This window comes from Phoenix dactylifera, unplaced genomic scaffold (genome assembly GCF_009389715.1).
Source record: "Phoenix dactylifera cultivar Barhee BC4 unplaced genomic scaffold, palm_55x_up_171113_PBpolish2nd_filt_p 000881F, whole genome shotgun sequence".
In the NCBI taxonomy this organism is placed as follows: Eukaryota; Viridiplantae; Streptophyta; class Magnoliopsida; order Arecales; family Arecaceae; genus Phoenix; species Phoenix dactylifera.
The window spans coordinates 1-21,962 of NW_024068244.1; the positions used below are offsets into that span (position 1 = coordinate 1).

Below are 21,962 nucleotides of genomic sequence, written 5' to 3' on the forward strand. Positions count from 1 at the left end.
GTGGTTAGGGCGTCGGTTCTGTTAGATCTTGTCCTGCCATTGGGCACGGCCGCGTGAAGAAGGCACAGGAGCGAGTCGAACTGATTCAAGCTTAACGAGTCACCCACGAACATTATCTTCTTTCCTCTCCACCTCCTCAATAAGTCTCGACCATCAAATCTAAGACACCATCCTCAGACTCCCGTATTGGAAGGAGAGATGTGAGAAGGAAGGGGGGAGAAAGGATTGGTGACTCACCTTGGGAGGTAGCAGCCATTGGGATTCCACCTGTACTTGAGGTACATCATATCGGGGCGGCCAAACTTGAGGCAATCGAACTCGCGGCGGATGAAGGGACAACTCGCTGAGTCGTAGAGAGGGTAGGACGAGTCGTAGACCCAGCTCCCATCGAACAGATCGCACGCGGGCGGGTTCAATCTGGCCACCGTCGCGCCCCACGAAGAGGCCACGAGGGCGAAAGAAACGCAGCGAGTAGGAGAGGAACACAGCGCATTTGCGCCTTGGATCCCATGGAGGGAGAGCACGAGGAGAGACTGGAGAGGAGAGGCCAAGGAAAGAAACGAAGGAAGGAAGAGATTTCTGACGAAAAGCGACGGGGATGAGGCTGGGGCCTTAAAGGGATACATTCACCAGTTGCTCATGTAGACGCCTGTCTGTCTCGTGTTGGTTTCTCATTTTTGGCCTGACCTGAGTTTCGCAAGAGAAGGTAAGTTGCGGAATGTGAACGTCAAGTTTGACGTAAAAGAATGGCTTCATCTCGAGCTTCTTTTGGTGGAAGTCAGGAGGCGTTCATAAAACTGCTGCGTTTTCTTCCTTTAACCTACGCGCATTGAATTTTTGAGACAAATTTTGCCTTCAATAGTTACCAATAGTTCTTCTTCTTCTTCTTATTTTCAAACTCCTATGAGAAAAGAAATCGATAGTTTTAGAACAATCTCAATTTTTTCAAGAAAAGAAAGATACTTTGAGGGTGCCTAGAAGTTCTTAACCCTGCATAACGTTGGCATGGAAACTCGGTAGGAAGCGGTTTGGGTCATCAGGTACGGTGACTTGAAACCAGTCTTCCTATAGAATTTCTTAACCGCGCATAACGTTGGCATGGAATCTTGGGAGAAAGCGGTTTGGGTCAGCACCGATGGCGACCGCAACCATCCTTCAATGGTGATATGATCCAATGGGTTTAGGGGCTCTAACTCAAAGTTGACTCGACCTATTAGCAAGCCGCAATTGGCTGAGCCTGACAAGTTGGACCATATGGGCCGAGTAAATGGGTCAGGTCAGAAATTATCGTCCTCACTGTCCCAAACCATTTAAATCTTAACTTATCGGCCATATATATGATTAATAATAAAATAAAAGATGATTTGTGAAGCTCATAAACAATAAATCGATTTTAGTTTAAATATATTAAGGGGCTTTTGTTTGATATTCTTTTTTTATATAAAAAGTAGAAAAGAACCAATTTGGCTGGTTTCTAAAAAATACTAAGAATGCCAAGAAAATGTAGGAGAATGGATTCATTCTCAATAGGCCTCGGACCCATGTATCATAAAATCATAGGCTTTGTGCAGCGCGTATAATACATACTTATACCATTTTAATATAATCGGAGCAAAATGGATACATATGACGTTGATATGCAGTTGATCAAAAACTATATTGAAAACTTAAAAACGGATCCAAATTTGCTCCATTTGATAAATAAGGATATGTAAAGCAGGTTCCAAATAATTGAGACAGACCCATATATCTAACTATGGTTATGGACAAAATCAAACCTGACAAATGAAGGGCTGTCAGTTAGGTAAACTGGCATCAAACACATTTGATGCACGTGAGGATCCAGATGAATGGTACAGATGCTCGAAAGAATGGCGACCCACAAGTTCACATATTGATATCTGTCCCCGGTCTTCATACCTAAGCGCCATCTTTGTTATAAAAGAAAAAAATAAAAATAAATATCCATCAGCTCCATTTTAGCACGAGTTTTGAAAATCCACGATTGTAAACTTAAAGACCGCTGATTCAGGCAGATAAAAAAGTCCTTCTCGTCGGGCCCTGTTAATGAACGATCCATCTCAAACTTTTTTTTCAAAAAATAAACTTTTTTTTTTCTGAACAAAATAAGAGCAAAACCAATTCGTGCACTGAGAAACACTTATATTCCCATAAGGTGCCCTTATTGTCTCACTTTTGCATTCCACGATAATTATTAGTGGAAAAGAAAATAGCAAACAACCCATGCAACTGATTCTAGTTATTAAACTTCTTCTTCCCCCATTTTACATGAAAATCTTCTCATTTGCCCCGCTTTCATATATTTGCCGAGGAAAAAAAAAAAAGAAATTGATCAGTTCCATTCAAGAAGGGCAGCATTCAGCAATAGGTTCCATGTATCCGGAACTCCAAGCCAGACACCAGTGCGTGCAATCACCCCCGCTGTACCGTCCCGGGTGACCATCTTTTCTGAGTTGCGTGAGGAAAGTTATGTCAAGCAAGTAGGACTGGCTTCGCCATAACTTCCCAAGACGCCCCGCACGATTGCTTTCCTGCGGAATTGGACCTCCGGGGTACGTCGTCGCCATCAGTGGCTCTGTTTGTCCGACGCAAGTTCTTCCCTCGCTCGCCCCAGTCCTCTCCACTGTCCCAATTAAAAACACAATAAAAGGAAAAGACGAAGGCAAGCAAGAACTTAATTATATTCAGTATGAACCACGCTATGCTTTTCGTAGATAACTTCCAAATGGATATGGATGCCTCAACTTACTGCATGTGGATTGGGGGAATTCCGAAGTAGAAGACCTTCTTAGTGTTTGGATCAATGTTCGAGTCCACCCATCTGGCCCATGTGTTCAAAGCCTTCGCCATAGCCTCCGTGCGGTTCATGTCATTAAGTATGTTGTTGCCATCCTGAATATAATCCCATCTGCACCATAAAATCCTACCGTCAAAAATTGCTGAAGTTGATCTGAGGGTAATGGAACGCAAGGAATCAGGACGGTGAGATCTCACGGTCGGCCGGGATTGCTGCGGTTCCACCAAAGAAACGAGTTGAAGATGAGAACATCTGCGCCCAGCCAGTCCTGCCCATTTTGTTGCACGGAGTCGAGCTTCAGGACTCTCCCTATCTTCTCAGGGACAATGTCCACCAGATACTGTGCGAGGAAGCGAGTCACCGTGACGTTGTAGTCCTGCAGCAAGACCGCTGATTAGAGAGTGAAAGGGTGAGAGATATTGGTGTCAGAGGGTTAGCGCTCGTCGGTAATGCTACGGAGCCCAATCATGGCACCCACTAAATTTCCTCCATATCTGGCATGTGGTCCTGAACATTTAGTTTGGTACCATATTTAGTACTAGGAAAATTTATCTCACGTGGCATGTCCCTTTCCTTTCTTTCCCAAGAAAAAGATGATTTCTTAAAAATTAAAGTCAATTAACTCGCTTCGATTGAAAAAAAAAGAAGAGAAAAAGATAGGGATACCAACCTTAAAGTGAACACTACCGGACGGGTCACTGTAAGAAACGGAAGTATTAGGTACTGCCGCATGTAGCAAGCAGGCGAGCGAGTCCCGCTGGTTCTTACTTATTGAATCCCCCACGAACGTTATCGTCTTTCCCCTCATTCTCTGCAAGAAATCCTCGCCATCAAATCTGCACAGCAATGAACATTGAGATCCATCCCAAGTCGCATGACGATCCCATGTTCAAAGCAAATGGCGTAGTAGGATGCAAGAAGGTTAGATTTTATCAAACTTTTGACATGACGCAAGGCGGATCCATGTCTCGATTGTCTTATTTCATACAAGATTAATAGAGATAGCACCATAAGAGTAAGAACCAACCTTGGGAGATCGCAACCATCGGGCTTCCACCTGTACTGGAGGTACTTCCTATCAGGCCGGCCGCTCTTCAGGCAGTCAAACCCGATACTACTGATAAACGGACAGCTCGCCGAGTCGTAGAGAGGGTATGACTCGTCGTAGACCCAGCTCCCTTGGAACAGGTTGCATTCGGCCAAGCTCCCTCCCCCGTTCGAACTCCCCACTATTACGCCATGCGAGGAGGCCACAAGGAGTGCTAAAAGAACGCAGTGGAATAGGAGAGGACCGAAGCCCATCCTCGCTTTCGACCCCATGGAGAGAGAGAGAGAGAGGGAGAGAGAAGAACTGCAGGGAGGAAAGGCAAAGGACGGGGGATGGTTAGCGAATTAGTTTTCAGATTATTTAATAACCGCGAGGGCAGTAACTTTCCTCTTTTTATAGAATGACTCGATAAGATATCTGGAGACAGGTAACGGAAGATAATATTTTTTAATACATTAATTTCTTTCTTTTTTTTTAATACATTACCGTTGCTTTTCTTTCTTTCAAAGCACTGCATCGTTTTTTTCATCAATTGCAGATATGTCCATGAATGGAATCTCAATTTTTTCTGTGTGTCTACGAGAAAAAATAAAACTGTTTGAACATTTATGGGAATTTATGACAGTCGATAAATTATTCTTTGGTCAGCTTTAAAGTCTATTTATTTGGTGGCTAATTCCAACTTTAAGTTTCATTTCACAATTCTTCCTTTCAAATGGAGTCACAGTTCTGAAATCTAAGAATACAGAAGGTCTCTCATGCCACAATTTATTGTGAATTTAATTTTTGTATTATCATGAAAGAGAGAGATCTATAATGGGAACAATAAAAAATTTTTAGGACGCCCTTAAAGTCTGAAAAAGCTATGCAAATTCTTGCGTTCGGTACTCAAAACATGAAGGAGTTCTTAAAGCTTTCTTTTAAAGATAAATAAAATAATCTCTCTTCTGTTTACCATATCCAATAAAAATGAAATCATTAATGCCATCAAAACATAATGGCACAATATTTGATCCTTATTTCCGGATTGGCGCATGATTTGAGTATATATTTTTTTATGACTGACTTGTTCTTTAAATTTTGGAAAATGTGAAATCAGGTATAATAATTCGCTAGTGCATCCGTACGCACAAGAGTGGATCGCAATTCATTAAACTTGGTGTAGCCAGCTCGACAATTCTGATACTACTCTTCTTCCTCTGAGCAAAATTTGTCAAATACTAACTTAGTTAAACAACTTGAGGTAGAATTCACAAGATTGGCCTGTTAGACCATTCCTATTCAGTATTAGAATGATAAAAAAAAGTTTCTATACCACTTAATTTGTCAATAAATGCACTCAGATTCATTTCCAAAGTTTGGTAACTAGGACAAATAAGTTTTGCATTGCCTGCCACCTGGAAGCTAATTTCCTTTCCAAATATAAATGCACTAGTCCTTTTAGACGGAAGGAGGATGTTGTCCACTAGTGACATGTGATCCTTTTAGTTGTATAATATATAGTATACTATTTCACCGCACGTTTCCCCCCTCCAAAAGGAAAGCCCGCTATATGGACAAATTCCATGGCATAATTGAAATGTCATACAGTTTTTACGAGTATTATATTAATTGGTTTTGTTTTAATTAAAACCCTAGAAATCTCTTATGGGCTTAGCGAATCTTGCGGCGACGAAAAGCATATGACAAATTAATTATTTATGAGATTTGCCTTACAAAATGGTTCGCCAGACATATAACATTCACAAGGGAAAGAGAAGACAACAAGAAGAAAAACTGAAGGGAGAAAAGAGACAAAGAAAAGGGAGAAAAAATTGACGGTTGCGAAGGGTCGAGCCAGCCAACCGAACACATGATCGGACTTTTTCCGAGGGAAAAACCCAGCTATCTAATTCCAAGGATGAACCCAGCCAGAGTCTCGTCCCAGAAACAAATAGCAACACAGGAAACAGAATAAAAGGAGAGACAATTGAAATAGAAATATATGATCCTATTATACTTGCATCCATAAGTTGACTCGACCTATTAGCAAGTCGCAATTGGCCGACTCTTGCTCGACTTTAAATCTGACAGGTTGGACCAGATGGGTCAAGTAAATGGGTCGTGTCGGAAATTATCGTCCTTTTCGTCCCAAACCATTTAAATTTTAACTTATCGGCCATATATAGTTAATAATAAAATAAAAGATGATTTGCGAAGCTCATAAACAATAAATCAACTTTAGTTTAAATATATTAAGGAGCTTTTGTTTTAAATTTTTTTTTTAAATAAAAGGTAACTTATCAACACATTCAAATTCTGCCGTTTCATTAAGAACCCAATTGGCTAGTTCCTAAAAAATACTAAGAATGCCAAAACAAATGTAGAAGAATGGATTCACTCTCAGTAGGCCTCAGTCCCATGTATCATAAAATCATAGGCTTTGTTATGCGCACATAATACATACCTATACCATGTTAATATGATCGGAGCAAAATAGATACATATCATGTTGATACGTAGTTGATCAGAGAATATATTGAAAACTATAAAATGGATCCAAATTTGCTCTATTTGATAAATAAGGATATGTAAAGCCGGTTCTAAATAATTGAGACAGACCCATACATCTAATTATGGTCATGGACAAAACCGAACCTCACAAAATGAAGAGCTGTTAGTTAGGTAAACTGGCATCAAACACATTTGATGCATGAGAGGATCCAGATGAATGGCTACTGTAATACCCTAGAAAAAATAAAAGGGCTCATGGGCCAGCCCGAAGGGGCCAGGCCCAGCCCAACTCGTTACCAGCCCGGTCCCGTAGGTTTGTGGGCCGGCCCGAAAGGGGCTAGGCCCGCCCGATCGTGCACTGTGGCACGGTCCAGGTGGGGAAGAAGACTCCCATCAGAGTCTTCTTCCTCTCCAATTCCGACAGAAAAGGTGGCTAACCGAGGGCAAATCGAGTTCAAATCAAACTTGGAGAACTTGCCTATATATCTCTCCTTCTCCTCAGATTTCCACTGCCAAAATCACCAGAAACTGCCGCCGATTTCAAGTCCTCCTCTCCGAGTCTTCTCCTCGATTCCTCATCGGAAACCTCGCCAGATCGTCGCCGGACTGAGGTAAGACCGAAGCCACCCTCCTCTCTTCTTCTTCTATTTATCTAGCCATCGACTTTCTTTGAATTAAGCTGACAAATCACCAGAATTTTATCCAAAGATAGAGCATTCTGTCCTGGCCTCTTTTCTTCCTTGTTCATCATCGTCGGTAGCCGAAATTCGGCCATTTTTCATCGTCATCTAGGATCCTAATAAAATGTAGCTGTTGATTAGTAGGCTGGCCAAGATCTAGACCGAGTTGCCTTCCACCTTCTTCGGGTTCTTCACCCTTCTTTCTTGTGCTGGCCAACCACCATTGCCAGCAGGACCGCGGCCGACGGGCCGCTAATGGCCACCATCATCGAGGCTGGCCATCATGGCTGTCACCCCCTCTGATCTAAAGAAGAAAATGAGAGATGGGCTCTCCCCTATTTTGGAGTAGAAGAAGAGAACGCCTTTCTTCTTCCTCTCTCCCCTCTCTCTTTCTCTCTCCTCTCTCCTCTCTCTCTTTCGCTCTCTCTCTTTATGGAATTCTCTCTACTAGGACTTTTTTCTCTATTGACTTTCTCTCTCTATCTAGATTGTTTTCCTTTCTTTGTGTGTTTCTGTGGACCCAGTAGGAGGGTCCTAGATGTTTTCATGGTGGGTCCGAATCGATCCCAATAGAGGATCCTAGATTAATGTCGTTACGACCACCTATCGCATTAGCCTTACCTTGACCATTGTCGAATACCATTGAACTATTTCATTATGAATCTCTAATGTGTTACCTGTACCATGATTTGATTCTCGTTTCATGATTTGACTAGCTTGATTGGCTAGAGTGGACTGATCTGGATCGCCGGACACTGTTGCCTAGTCGACCTTGTCGATCCTGCACCCGACTGTTGTCAGCCACCATTGGACCTATAATTGATAACTCCTGATCTGTTCCCTTGATTTGATATATGATTCTTGATCGGATGAATTAAATTATATTGTGCTGACTAATTTGAATAATTGGGCGTTGTTATTTAGTTTGCCTCATACATCTTCCTATATAAATCTATTTTCATGGTCGGCCCTAATTTTGTATGGGGATACATTCATCCGGGCAGGGAGAAGCCCAACGGAATCTTGTACTATAGTTTTTCTCTCTTTTTATTAGTACTTTCTCTCTCTAACTCAATCCAGAGAGATCATTAGTGGTGAGGATCGCTGGAAGCCTGGATAGTTCTGGGATGCTACATGATGATGGACCCCTTTAGTGGATCAGTAGAGGGTTTTAGGTTATTGGATACTTCGGATAATTTTTGATGTTGACCTGGTTTTGTAAGAGAACAATCTTTTGGACAAGAGGATATTGAGTAGAGTTCTGCGCACCCCAGTCCATAGATTGCGGTAGTCTGTCTGGGTTGGCAGCAAAGATGTAAGAATCTTTGTATACTAACCTGCATGATATAAATATTTTTGTACCTATATATGTATAATATATTATGATCCAAATTTTTTGTACCTATATATGAATGATATGATATGATTCAGATAAGTAAGAAGCAAGAATGATTTTATGATGATTTTAGTATTAAATCATATTTTGATAATTTTTTGCTTTTGATTGATAGTATGATAAATGCATATATGAGCATAAATTATACATACATAATCAGACTAATGGATATGGTGCTCTGAACTAACCATATTATATTGGTTGCCCCATCACGAGCTGGAAATGTGACCATGGTTAGTTTAAGCCAAAAATAAAGTTTTAAAAGGAATTGATGTGTGGATGTGAACTGATTAAATGAATAAGGATTTTGGGCTTATCTCGTTACTGGTTGCCCCATCATAGGCTGAAAATGTGATATTATTGATTACCCCGTCACAAACTGAAAATGTAAAACTACAGTTTGCCCTATCACAGGCTGAAAATGTAATAGTATTGATTGCTCTGTTACAGGCTAAAAATGTGAAACTACTGGTTGCCCCATCACAGGCTGAAAATGTGAAACTATCGATTGCCTCATAATAGGTTAGAAATGTGATACTATTGATTGGCCCGTCACATGCCAAAAATGTGATACTATTGATTTCTCTGTTACGAGCCGAAAACGTGACCGAAATTTAGCCCAAAGTCGAAAAGATAATTAATCTGGATCAAGTAAAAAAGAATTGGAATGAAAAGCATTGAAAATATTAATGAAGATTTATGAAATATCATATACTATATCACTTTTGAGCGGCTGGATTTCTATTAATATTTGATGTATATATTTATACCGATTGTTCGAGCATTATCGATAGTCGGTTTGTAATTTCGTGATATGCGCAATGATTTCTTACAATTTTCAAATTTATATTATTATTGTATTAGTATGGAACCTTCTCTTTTCCAAACAATAACATTTTTTTTTATGAAGAAAATAAGAGCAAACCAATTTGTGCACTGAGAAACACTTACATTCCCATTTAGGTGTCCTCATTGTCTCACTTTTGCATTCCACGATAATTATTAGTGAGAAAAGAAAATAGCAAACAACCCATGCAACTGATTCTAGTAATTACACTTTTTCTCCCCCATTTTACATGAAAATCTTCTCATTTGCGACGCTTTCATATATTTCCAGAGGGAAAAAAAAGAAATTCAGTTCCATTCAAGAAGGGCAGCATTCAGCAATAGGTTCCACGTATCCGGAACTCCAGCTAAACACCAGTGCGTGCAATCACCCCCGCTGTACCGTCCCGGGTGACCATCTTTTCTGAGTTGCGTGAGGAAAGTTATGTCAAGCAAGTAGACTGGCTTCGCCATACTTCCCAAGACGCCTCGCACTATGCTTTCCTGCGGAATTGGACCTCCCGGGTACGTCCTCGCCATCAGTGGCTCTGTTTGTCCGACGCAAGTCTTCCCTGGCTGGCCCCAGTTCTCTCCACTGTCCCAATTAAAACCACAAGTAAAAGACGAAAGCAAACAAGAACTTAATTATATTCAGTATGAACCATGCTATGCTTCTTCGTAGACAACTTCCAAATGGATATGGTGCCATAACTTACAACAGGTGGATTGGGGGAAGTCCGAAGTAGAAGACCTTCTGTGTCTTTGGATCAATGTTGGAATCCACCCATCTGGCCCATGTGTTCAGAGCCTTCGCCATAGCCTCCGTGTGGTTCATGTCTTTAAGTATCTCGTTGCCATCCTGAATATAGTCCCATCTGCACCATGCAATCCTAGGGTCAAAAATTGCTGAAACAGATCTGAGAGTGATGGAACGTACGGGATCAGGATGGTGGGATCTCACGGTCGGCCGGGATTGGTGCGGTTCCACCAGAGGAACGAGTTGAAGATGAGAACATCTGCGCCAAGCCAGATTTGCCCATTTTGTTGCACGGAGTTCAGCCTCATGACATTCCCTATCTTCTCAGGGACAATGTCCACCAGATACTGTGCGAGGCAACGTGACACCGTGATGTTGTAGTCCTGTAACCATAAATCTATTTAGCAGACAAAAGGGCGTGAAAAACGAGTCAGATCGAACGGTAGGCAGCTCTCTTATCTCCGTGACACCGGGATAAATAAAAGCTATCTGTCTCTAAGATGAATGATATGGCGACTATTCATGATGGTACAAAATTCTGCAGTCAACTTAATGCCTGCAATCCCAATCCAAAGTATATTGGTGTACAGCAGTAATTCTTGGTGATATGCGGTCTTGGAACTTCTTTTTGTACCATGTTTCGGCTCTGCCAGAATTTTGGGTTAAGTATTTTGGGTATATTGCACCATAATGACATGCAGTATATCTTCGATGAGTGTAAATTAGGCGGTGCAACAGGGTGACACTCCTCCCTTCAGAGAGAATGGTTTATCTATAGATATCAAGACATGAAGAATTTATTTTACGTGGCATGTCCTTTTCTTTCTCAAGAATTAAATTAAAGTCAAGTGAATCTTTAATTTAAAACAAAAGGGCAAAAAAAAAACTGGGATACGAACCTCAATTCTATAACTAGTGACCGGGTTTTTATAGGACCTTTTAAACTTAGCATTGGGTGCTGCCGCATGCAGCAAACAGAGGAGCGAGTCCCGCTGATTCAAACTTATTGAATCCCCCACGAACATTATCGTCTTCCCCCGCATTCTCTCCAAGAAATCCTTGCCATTGAATCTACACAAACATTGCACCAATGAACATTTAGATCCATCCCAAGTCACTCAATTCGACGCAACAAGATTAGATATCAATTTCTGAAATCTAATCTATGATTTACTTTTAACTAAAAGGTAAGCTAAACGCACAGCATAAGCAACAACACTCAATTGTATATTTCATGGATGATATCTAAACAAATATATTATATTAGGCATTAACAATTTATTTCAAAGAAGATTGATTGAGATAGCATAAAAGGTTACGAGCCAACCTCGGGAGCTCACAGCCATCGGGCTTCCACCTGTACTTGAGGTACTTCGTATCGGGCCGGCCACTCTTCCGGCAATCGAAATCGATTGTACTAATTAACGGACAACTCGCCGAGTCGTAGAGAGGGTATGACTCGTCGTAGACCCAGCTCCCTTGGAACAGGTTGCACCGGGCCAAGCTCCCTGATCCCCCTTTCGAACTCCCCACTATTACGCCATGCGAGGAGGCCACAAGGAGTGCTAAAAGAACGCAGTGGAATAGGAGAGGACCGAAGCCTATCCTCGCTTTGGACCCCATAGAGAGAAAGAGAGAAAGACCGCAGGGAGGGGAGGCAAAGAACGTGAGGTTGTTGATGAATTAGCTATCAGGTATCAGGTCATTTATAACCACGAGGGAAGTAACTCTCTTCCTTTGTTTCTATAGCATGACTGGATTCAGTTAAAGATGGCCGGAGACAGGTAACAGGAAATATATAATTTATGCATTAATTCCTTTCTTTTGTCGAGCAAGAACTACATCTTTTTTTCATCAATTGCAGATATGTCCATGGATGCAGTATAATTTCGAGCAAATCTGCATGGACTCTCAATTTTTTGCATCTACGAGGAATTTCCATAAGATCTAGAAGAATAAAGATTGATTGAACATTTATGAAAATTTATAGAAGTCGATAAAATCTTCTCCGGTCAGCTTTCACGTCTATTTATTTGGAGACTTAACCCTACTTTAAGTTTTATTTCACAATTTTTCCTTTTATATATGGTCATGATTTATTGTGAATTTATTTACATGTTTTTATTGTAGAGATATCTATAATTTTCTTTTCACAAACAAATATTGTGTTTATCTCTCTCTCTATAAGCTCGACATCAAATAAGTGGAAGAATTTTGTGCATGTATATCTTTACAAATATCTCAAATTATATATATATCTTTCAAAATTTATTATTTGTGCATTTACTCTTATAAATCATTCTTTTTGCATATATATATTCTAATAAATATCTAAACTTATATGGATATTCTTGTAAATTTACTATTTATATGTATATTCTTGTAAATTATTCTTTTATATATATATAAACTAGCCTCTAAATGTATGTATATCTCTTTAAAATTTAGTCCGAGGTTACCAATCCAACTATTAAAAACTTTACTAGCTTGATGAGGCGGCACATTTCGTTTCCAATCCTTTTGAGTATATTTTGAGAGAATTTTTTTGCTATTATTTGTCTATTAACATGATTTTTCTTTTCAGCGTACAACCAACTTAATCATGAGTTTGGGTTGTATCTTTCCTAAATTCAACCTTGGCTCGCATCCAATGGTTAAAGTTACGAAAGAAGATGAATCATTCTTTTGTGCAGAAGATACGACCCAAACCCCTTAATCACATGCCTTCGGGGATTCCTCATAATTTTCCAGCCCCATTACAAATTAGTGATTATTAAATCATGCTAAGAAGTCATGAGGGACAATGTACATCAATTTCGAGTTCAAATACTTTATTAGCAATTTCAAGGAAGAGCGAGCTGATACATATAAAGGACACAAATTGATCCATTATTCTATTTGAGAAATATAATTTGTACCATTATTCTTTTCAATAAATGAATTCCTTTCCCCACCTATCCTCTCTTTGGACCCCATGGAGAGAAACAGAGAAGGACCGCAGGGAGGAAAGGCAAAGGACGTGAAGTGGTTAGCGAATTAGTTATCAGATTATTTAATAACCGCGGGGGCAGTAACTTTCTTCCTTCTTTCATAGAATGACTAGATAAGATATCTGGAGATAGGTAACCGAAGATATTATTATTTTATACCTTAATTTCTTTCTTTCGTTGAGGAACCACTGCATTAATTTTTTTAATCAATTGCAGATATGTCCATGGATGGAATCTCAATTGTTTCTGTGTATCTACGAGATAAAATAAATTGTTTGGACATTTATGGGAATTTATGACAGCCGACAAATTATTCTTTGGTCAGCTTTAAAGTCTATTTATTTGGTGACTAATTCCAACTTTAAGTTTCATTTCACAATTCTTCCTTTCAAATAGAGTCACAGTTCTGAAATCTAAGAATGCAGAAGGTCTCTCGTGACACAATTTATTGTGAATTTAATTTTCGTATTATCATGAAAGAGAGAGATCTATAACGTTTTTCCACAAACAAGTGTTGTATTTAAACTTGTGTGAACCACATAAAAGGAATTGCACGTATTGTATTGTAGAAGTTCTTTTGCTGTCATTTGAATTATGAAGTATTATAGTAATATTTGTGCCCTGGTTGAGCTGGCAAAGTTACTGCATGCCAAATACTGGTGATTCAGGTCCGATCCTACTTCACCCTAATTTAAGGTGGGCTTTCACCCTCTCATCCCAGTTCTTGCAACAAATAAAATGCCATAAACTCTATTATTAGAAATAAGTCGCTCTTCTAATAATTACGTATTCAATTTTTATAATTTTAATTATCAAACTCCTTTTTTGACATCTTCCAACAGCTAGCCCAACTTTTACAAGGCCATTTTGTAATTAGCCTTTTCATGGGTGCAATCTTTAAAGACTTTCTGACAACTTTCTTTAAACATTTCTTTTCACTGGGACTCGAGGAATTGGTGCTCAATACAACTGATGCCCTCCGTAAATATTTGAGCATGCCGGAAAATATAAAGGATGGGTTGAACGAGATTTATTTATAGGAGTATTTAACAACCAGCACAAGAGCGGGTATAGATAGATAGAAAAACTAGTGCAGCCGCGTGGTGAATGAAACAACATTCATTGAATGAGTTGACTTGACGATCCATAAATTGATTACAAAAGCAACCGTTGACGATCCATAAATTGATTTATCATCTCACTCATATTTATAAAAAAAAAAAAAACTTCCAGTTGTCAACCTTTATTTGACATTGAATAGTTGAAATTCCTGAACCAATGACCAAGCAGAATTTATTTCTCATTTTAGTATAATATTAATTTGTTCATAGCCAACAAAAAATTCAAATAAAATACATCATATCCAACTGTAGCTAATTGACATCCACCAGATAAATTACAGGCATTCAAGAATTTTCATTTTCCAAGCAGAAACAAATGGAAGGAATTAAAATGGCACTGCAGCCTGCCAATCATTGGCATGCGACCGGCACAATTCCAGTGCCAGAGATATTGCCTTGGAGTTTTCAGAACATGAATGACAACTCTTGCTTGAGATGCTCAGTAGATCAATCTCTCAAGTTTTTCCTTCCAAACAAGCTTATCTCCATTAAACATAGCAAGTATTGAAATCCTATGCAAAGAATTCATCCAAATTTCTATATTTCCACCTCATGCATCATGCATGTCGGAAATCAATAACTGGCTGTGTTGCCAGATGAAAATCTTCAAGTTACGTCCAATATTTGCCTGTAGTCTCCACTTGGAACTGAAGCATATATCTATAGATGGTTTGCTCTGACATATAAGAGATAACAAAGCAACAATGCGTCAAAAAGCAAAGCATAGATAATGAGCGCCAACTCCTGTGGCATAAAACAATATATAAATAAATGTATACAAATTGAAAGTATCATTTAAAGGAGAAGCGCTTTTGCTTTTACCTATACCAGGAATATACCAAAAAGGAGTCTATCAGCAACCATCTGTGCTTCCATGAGGTTCCATAACTCGACGAGCGTACTTCTTAGATCGTCAAGTTAAAAAACAAAAGGAATATCTTTAGTCATGGGAAAACGCTATAGTTGACCAATATTCTTTTCATAATTATTAGAATGAACATGATGTCACAAAATTTAGAAGGACAGAGCAGAGCCTTGTTGCTCCTTTGTAACAACAACATGGACAAGAAAGATCACCCTTTCCAACCCTCCACACTTTTATCTGTGAAACAGTAGATGGATTAGAATAAAACAATTATCTCATATGGAGACCTTATAAGATGGGCGATTGGTGGTGGAGAAGAAAGTACAATGAGGAAAAGGGCAATTCCCACACCTTAGTCTTAGTCAGGGAGAAAAAGAAAATAATATAAAAAAGAATAGAACAAGCTAAACCAAGTAGCCAGGTAGGGCTCTGACTGGCTGATATATGAGTAGGTGAGGCTACCTTATCCAACCAGTAAGCTGATAATACAAAGTTGAAGTATAGTTCGTCGGAAGCAATGACCTAAAGATCAAAATATATTCAACTTTAGAGATAGTGCATGAATTTCAATACTTAAAATCGCGCACATTCTGCTTGGAACAGAAAGCAAAATAGCAGAAACAGTTTCTCTGTCATGAATTTTTTCAACTTCACATGTATCTGCAATTTCCTATCTCGAAGGTGGACGAATGTGCATCTCTTCTTGTATCAAGTGCTGAAGTTGTCCTCGACATCAAATTTTGGTTTGAAAAGGACATCAAATTAAGTTTTCTTTTTATTTCCTTGCTTTTCTAAAATCTATTACAAAAGCATATCTTTGATGACTGAGCTTAGCAATAACGAAATTTATGTAGGAAACATTTGAAAATAGTAGTAAGTAGGTTAGCTCTGAAAATTGCAGTCTATTGCAAAGTTCAAAGAACATACTGCCTGCTTCACATCACCTTTTCTAGGATAATGTGCAAGACATTTGAACCATCACATATATTAATTAAAAAATATAACTATACACATGATTTTCTTTATAGCAAACTCACATGGTTGCCTTTTGGATTACCTAAAGAGACATTCAAATCATAGCGCATGAAACTGGGAACATCAACATTGAAAAAAAAAAATACTTGACTATTAAGATATATCATTGCACTTCATTTTCTGTTTACAGGAATAACACCACAAGGAGCATGAAAAGGTTTATAGCTTTACCTTCATCTAGTGCATGTCCAGTAGCTCAAGTGCTTCCTTCCTCCTTTCTCCACCAGCCATGTTTGCATATAAATATTTATCCAAGGAGGTAGTTCTAGTCAAGTTTAGTTAAGCAAAAGCAAAATAATCAGAGATAAATTACTAACGAAAAAATTGTTAGAATGAAGAGAACACAAGTTAAAGCAATTCAACATCCCATCAGAGCAATCGTTCCAATTTCACATTGCTTCCTTCTAGTTCTATCTAACAGTCAACATATTACTTTTCTACCTTTATCCGAGTATCAAGCAAATTCTAGCCAAGCTACACATAATAATATCAAGCAAAATGAAATAAAGTAACTATTGATACAAAATAATTCAAATGAGAAGATCACAAACGTGAAAAAAGACAGCCTAATGCATGAGTCTCCCACCATTGCAGGGTTTAGGAAGGGTCAGATGTATGCATCTTTATAACTTAAATGTGGAGAGGCTATTTCATATTTCGTATCCGTAACCTCCAAGTCATAATGGAGCAAACTTATCATCAAGCCAAGGCTCACCCTCTAAGAACACAAACCTGAAACAGCTAAATAACGTACCAAAAATTTGAGGCCTCATTAGATATCTAAGCAGCAGAACAGGCACATTTCTAGTAAGCTTCTTACATTAGTATCTCTAAAATTGTTTACTTTCAGATAGCAGTTGGTAGACTAGTCAGAGATAAATTAGCAATATACCAAGTGATTATCATAGTATCAAGACCAATCAATGAAAATTTACACTGAAAAGAAGAAATTGAAAAAGGAAAGCCAACAAAGTGAAAGTCTGTTATTTCTGCTTCTTATAAAGAGGAAATAGGACAGTGATAAGCATTTATACTTCTGATTCTTTCATGTACATAACTAAATTTCTCTTTTTGTTACTACCATGACTATGTGTGTCTATAACCAATAGACAAACCAGAAGGGACTGCATACAATTCTAGGAAATAAGCACTCTTCAAAGATATCATTTTTTAGAATTTATAAACTATAATTATTTAAGAATCTTAGAAGCTAAAAATCTGGCATATTCTTTGCATCAGAGCTTTTATATAATAATTTAAGACTAAATATAATTGACATTTGCTGTGAAGACATAATAACTGAGAAAAGTTTCCTTTGGTCCCTTGGTAAGAAATAGGCATGGATTCCTAAACTCATAAAATAGCAAGAAATCTAAAAATTGAAACATTGCAGGAAAAAAGAAGATATGAATAGGCATGAAACCAAAAATCATAAAATAGCATGAAATCTATAAATGGAAACGATGCAGGGAAATTTAAAACATGGAAAAGGACATCATACTCTACGGAGAAGAAAACCACCTCATCTCCCTCATCTCACAGCCAATTTGAGCAATTGGGCGACGAAGAAGGAAATAAACTGCAGCCCTTGCTATGAGAAAAGCTGAGAAAGGGTACCAATATGGTAAATTGAATGTTTTGACGTGGGAGTAGTGCTGATTTGGAGAACCTATGGAAGCCTTCCTCAATAAAGTAGCTATGAAGAAATCACCATCCATCTATAGCCTTCAGCTTTTCGCGGGAAGCTGTTCTCAGTAGGAGAAGGGTGCAAATTGGCAGGTACCGATTGGACTGGGCTTGTCTTCTTAATGTCCTCAGACTGGGCCAGGCTCAGCCGTTCTGCTCGCTTATCACGGACTTCTATGTATGCCAAATGGCCATAATTGAGCAAAGTCTCCAGCAGAACATGGATTTCAAAATATGGGCCCTGGCCTATCATTGCCATCATGCCATATATGAATGGTCGTGATTGGCAAATAGGCTCTTCTGAAACTTATGGCAAGCCCTTCATGTCTCGACCTACATTAGATTTTATATATATATATATATATATATATACCGTTCTCATATTCTACCCTTACTTGTGAATCTCAAATTGCCTTTCGTATTAGCAATCTATATTCTATATATTAACTATAAACAAAATGTTAGCATGATGTTGTAATTCTTGGGCTAGCTTTGTTGCCTTGTAAAGGAAGCGAGATAGCAAGATGTTTTGGAGGTAGAAAACTATTAAGACCATAAGTTTGTAGGGTTCGGTACATATATCTTTTTTTATATGAGTGTAGATCATCTTCATGATTTCTGTTGGAGCACCTGCAACGCCACCTTCCTGAGGAACAAAAGAGTTTCTTATATCATGGACCCTCATGCTCATCAACCGGTGACTGCTTTTAAGTACATGATTAATGTTTTACCATCAGAATCAATTCTCTATCAATTGTGGTTGCAGCTTTTTGAAACTAATTATTAAAAAGTTTCAATAAATAAACTTCAGTTGTTGAAAATAAAAATAGGTTAAATTTAGATATAAATTTAGCTATTCAAATATGGATTGGATTTAGATCGAAGAAAATTTCTACCGAACTAAATTGCTTCATGATGACGACTTACATGAAGACCTGAGCTATTTCTATGATGTAGCCACAAAGAGTTGATGGATGCAGCTTAACCACCGTTTTCCACCACCTGCATTTCCAATTATTTTCTCACCAGCAAGGTCGTTCATGAGGCCGGCGGACCCATTGGTGGTATTAGGTTAGCCAGCCTAAGACCATTTATGAACTCGGCGGGGCTTCACCGCTTCAGCTACGTAGCCTACAACCTGTTTGACAAAATTAGCTCATCCATCACCTCCGGTGATTTCCTTCGGAACAAGCAATCCGGAAAGCGTGTCTCGCGTAGCAACTGCTGCGAGGAGTGGTTGCATGAGTGTTCTCGAAACACTTCAAGAGGAAGCAACCCCCCACCGGAAAACAAAAGAGAAGATTCAAATCCACGACGCGTTCGAGTATCCACATGCCTGCCTAGATGAAGTCGCCACCCACCGATCGCCGTGTCCTGACCCTCTTCCCCTTCATTTTGGCTTCGGTTTTGATCTTCGGAATCACAAGATTAGTCACAGAGACGTCGAGTGCTAGCTGGAGTCGTGCCCTCCGTCGGTCATTTCCGGCCATCTTCAGCTCTGCAAGAAGAAATGCCGCAGAACTGGACCATGTTCTCGACCGCAGATGCAATCTCTTTGAGGGAAAGTGGGTGTTGGATGAGCATAATTCTCGCCCTCTCTATACTGAAGACAGCTGCCCCTACTTGACCAGGCAACTGACTTGCCAGAGAAATGGGAGGCCCGACTCCCTGTATCAGAAGTGGAGGTGGAAACCTCATTCATGTGACTTGCCAAGGTCAGCATCACCCTTATCTTTGTGTGTTAAACCTTAATTTAGAGCTCTGACTTCTGGGCTTTGGGAGTACAATGCGTGCTGGACTGGTTTCCTTCAGGTTTGATGCTGTGAAGCTATTGGAGAGCCTGAGGAACAAGAGGCTCATGTTCATAGGGGACTCGATTCAGAGAACGCAGTGGGAGTCCATGGTGTGCCTCCTCCAATCTGGTGCGGCTGACAACAAGAAGTACCTGCACAAGGATCCTCCAAGGAAAATTTTTGTAGCAGAGGTAGGACTAGCCTAGTTTGCGAGCACCAAAGTTTCAATGCGAATCATGAATTCAAAGCTCAAACCTACGTTATGCTTCACTCACTCCGCTTGTTTTAATTTGGTTATTAGGAGTTCAATGCATCAATCGAGTTCTACTGGGCTCCCTTTATCGTGGAGTCAAATTCCGACCATGCTACGAAGCACACGGTGCAGAAGAGGCTGGTCCATTTAGACTCTATTGCCAAGCATGGCCGGAATTGGAAGGGAGTCGATGTCATGGTTTTCAATAGCTATGTGTGGTGGATGTACAAACCTCTCATCAACGCCACGTGAGTAGCTCCTTTTCCCTCCCCGCTTCTCCATTCCATGGAGTCACAATTCTATACGGATTAGTGATTCACAGATAGATAGCATGGAGACAAATATTCTTTAACTTTCAGTTGACATATGGTTTCTATAAACCTCAAAATTCACTCTTGAAGAAGATCCGTAACCATGCAACTTATAATCCTTTCGAACCTGAAACAGAATTGGCACTCTTGACATCTGGCAGTACGGTGTCCCCACTGCATATAGAATGGCTCTACAAACTTGGGCTAAATGGATTGAATCCACCGTCAATCCTCAGAACCAGAAGCTCTTCTTCATGAGCTCATCACCAACCCATCTATGGTAAGTTCCAAAAAAAAAAAAAAAAAGCATCAGAAGACCATCGTGTTTAATTTGGAACTAGTAATATGAACTTTGTTGATGTTACATGGTGCTACAATTGTCCAGGAGCTGGGAATGGAAAGCTGGAAGCAGTGGGAACTGCTTCAACGAGACGTATCCGATCGAAGGTCCATACTGGGGGACAGGATCTAGCTTGGATATCATGGGGGCAGTGAGAGATGCCTTGCGAGGGCTCAAGGTAAAAGTGACGCTGCTGAACATCACCCAGTTGTCAGAGTTCCGCAAGGACGGACACACATCGGTTTACACCGAGAGAAGAGGCAAGCTTTTAACAAGTGAGCAGAGATCGGAGCCCAACGTTTATGCCGATTGCATCCATTGGTGCCTGCCTGGCGTTCCAGATACCTGGAACGAAATATTGTATGCACATTTGTTAAATAGAAAGTCGTAGCTACCGAGCACGCTTGAAATATAAAATGTAGGTGGGAACCGTGGTAAAAGAATGCCAAAAAAAAAGAGGGTAGGGAAGAACCCTGAGGGAAATGGCTTGCTCGGCAAAACATCATACAGCCCTTCAACCCCACTATAATAATTTTTTTGGAGCCGGGACAACGATAATACAATAATTAGGTTCCTGGATTTTCCTTATCATAAAAGATTAAGTTATGTATGCTTTGATCTAAAATTAAGTTAATTTGTGCTTCACTTTTGATTTCTGTCTAGTAATCAATGCTAGGTTCATCTTCCTACCAACTTTTAGAATGAAATTCCAATTTCTCGGTCTCAGTCTTTTGATACGAAGTCATTCCCTCGACTAAGGCAGCCCATGGGCATCATGTATCACTGTGGGCCCAGGGTCAAGATCTTCGTTAATATAAACATAAAACTGCTCAAATTCGACTTTGCCGAGTGCTGGTCATATAGAAGTTGGAAGGGTTACATGTCTAGGAGAGAATGAAAGTTATATTGCATTTCATATTTGTAGCATTGCTGTTTAATGAAATAAAAGATGCATTTATTAAATACTTGTACAGTGCGATAATCTTGATGCATGATAGAGTCTGGATTGTTTGCAATCCTGACTGTAAGATTTCAATAGCTGGGGAACATTGCACAATTTCATTGGCTGTGCAAAACCTGACCTCATTTAACTCGACGAAGAGTGGGCAGTCCAAATTGGAAGAGAAATTGAAATCACTGTATCAGCCTATTCCCACTTATGTATGGGCCTCATATCAAATGCTAAGTGCACTAATGTGATGAGCTGGGCTCTTAAAAGATTTCACCTACGTGCATACGCAGATGCACTGCTCCTCATCGAAGAAAAACTTGCCCTTTTGGAAGTCTTATGGACAGAGTTTCACAACGCCACCATGACCATGTTGGAAGCGAAGGTGGGCCAGATGCTAGACCGTGCAAATGGGATGAATATAGGATAGAAGAGATGGGGATTAAACCATCCCAGTCTTAAAAGGGTAGGAATGTCAGAGGTCCTCAATGTTTGACCCATCATCAAAGGCCCATAAGGATTCCACCCCACACATCCTCATAAATTGCAAAAGAACCAACATTTGCACCTGTAACCCTAAAAAAAAAGAAGAGAGGCTTCAT

At 39.6% G+C, this 21,962-nt stretch overlaps 2 protein-coding genes and 1 pseudogene across 2 annotated transcripts; 1 reads left to right on the forward strand and 2 right to left on the reverse strand.

Moving 5' to 3' along the window:
* Positions 1–2,284: 2,284 nt before the first annotated feature.
* LOC120107486 lies at positions 2,285–4,311 on the reverse strand (annotated as a pseudogene).
* Positions 4,312–9,385: 5,074 nt separating this feature from the next.
* Positions 9,386–11,654, reverse strand: LOC103703049 (protein trichome birefringence-like 42). Its single transcript, XM_026802931.2, has 5 exons — positions 11,345–11,654; positions 10,917–11,088; positions 10,222–10,400; positions 9,977–10,135; positions 9,386–9,855 (listed from the first exon to the last, which is right to left on the reverse strand). The coding sequence occupies exons 1-5, from the start codon at positions 11,638–11,640 to the stop codon at positions 9,570–9,572; spliced, it is 1,092 nt and encodes a 363-aa protein (XP_026658732.2). The 5' UTR covers positions 11,641–11,654; the 3' UTR covers positions 9,386–9,569.
* Positions 11,655–18,833: 7,179 nt separating this feature from the next.
* LOC120107491 (protein trichome birefringence-like 31) lies at positions 18,834–21,374 on the forward strand. The gene is made up of 5 exons (XM_039120781.1): positions 18,834–19,429; positions 19,527–19,698; positions 19,809–20,008; positions 20,208–20,351; positions 20,457–21,374. Exons 1-5 carry the CDS (start codon positions 19,059–19,061, stop codon positions 20,800–20,802), a joined length of 1,233 nt encoding a protein of 410 aa, XP_038976709.1. The 5' UTR covers positions 18,834–19,058; the 3' UTR covers positions 20,803–21,374.
* The last annotated feature ends 588 nt before the right edge of the window (positions 21,375–21,962 follow it).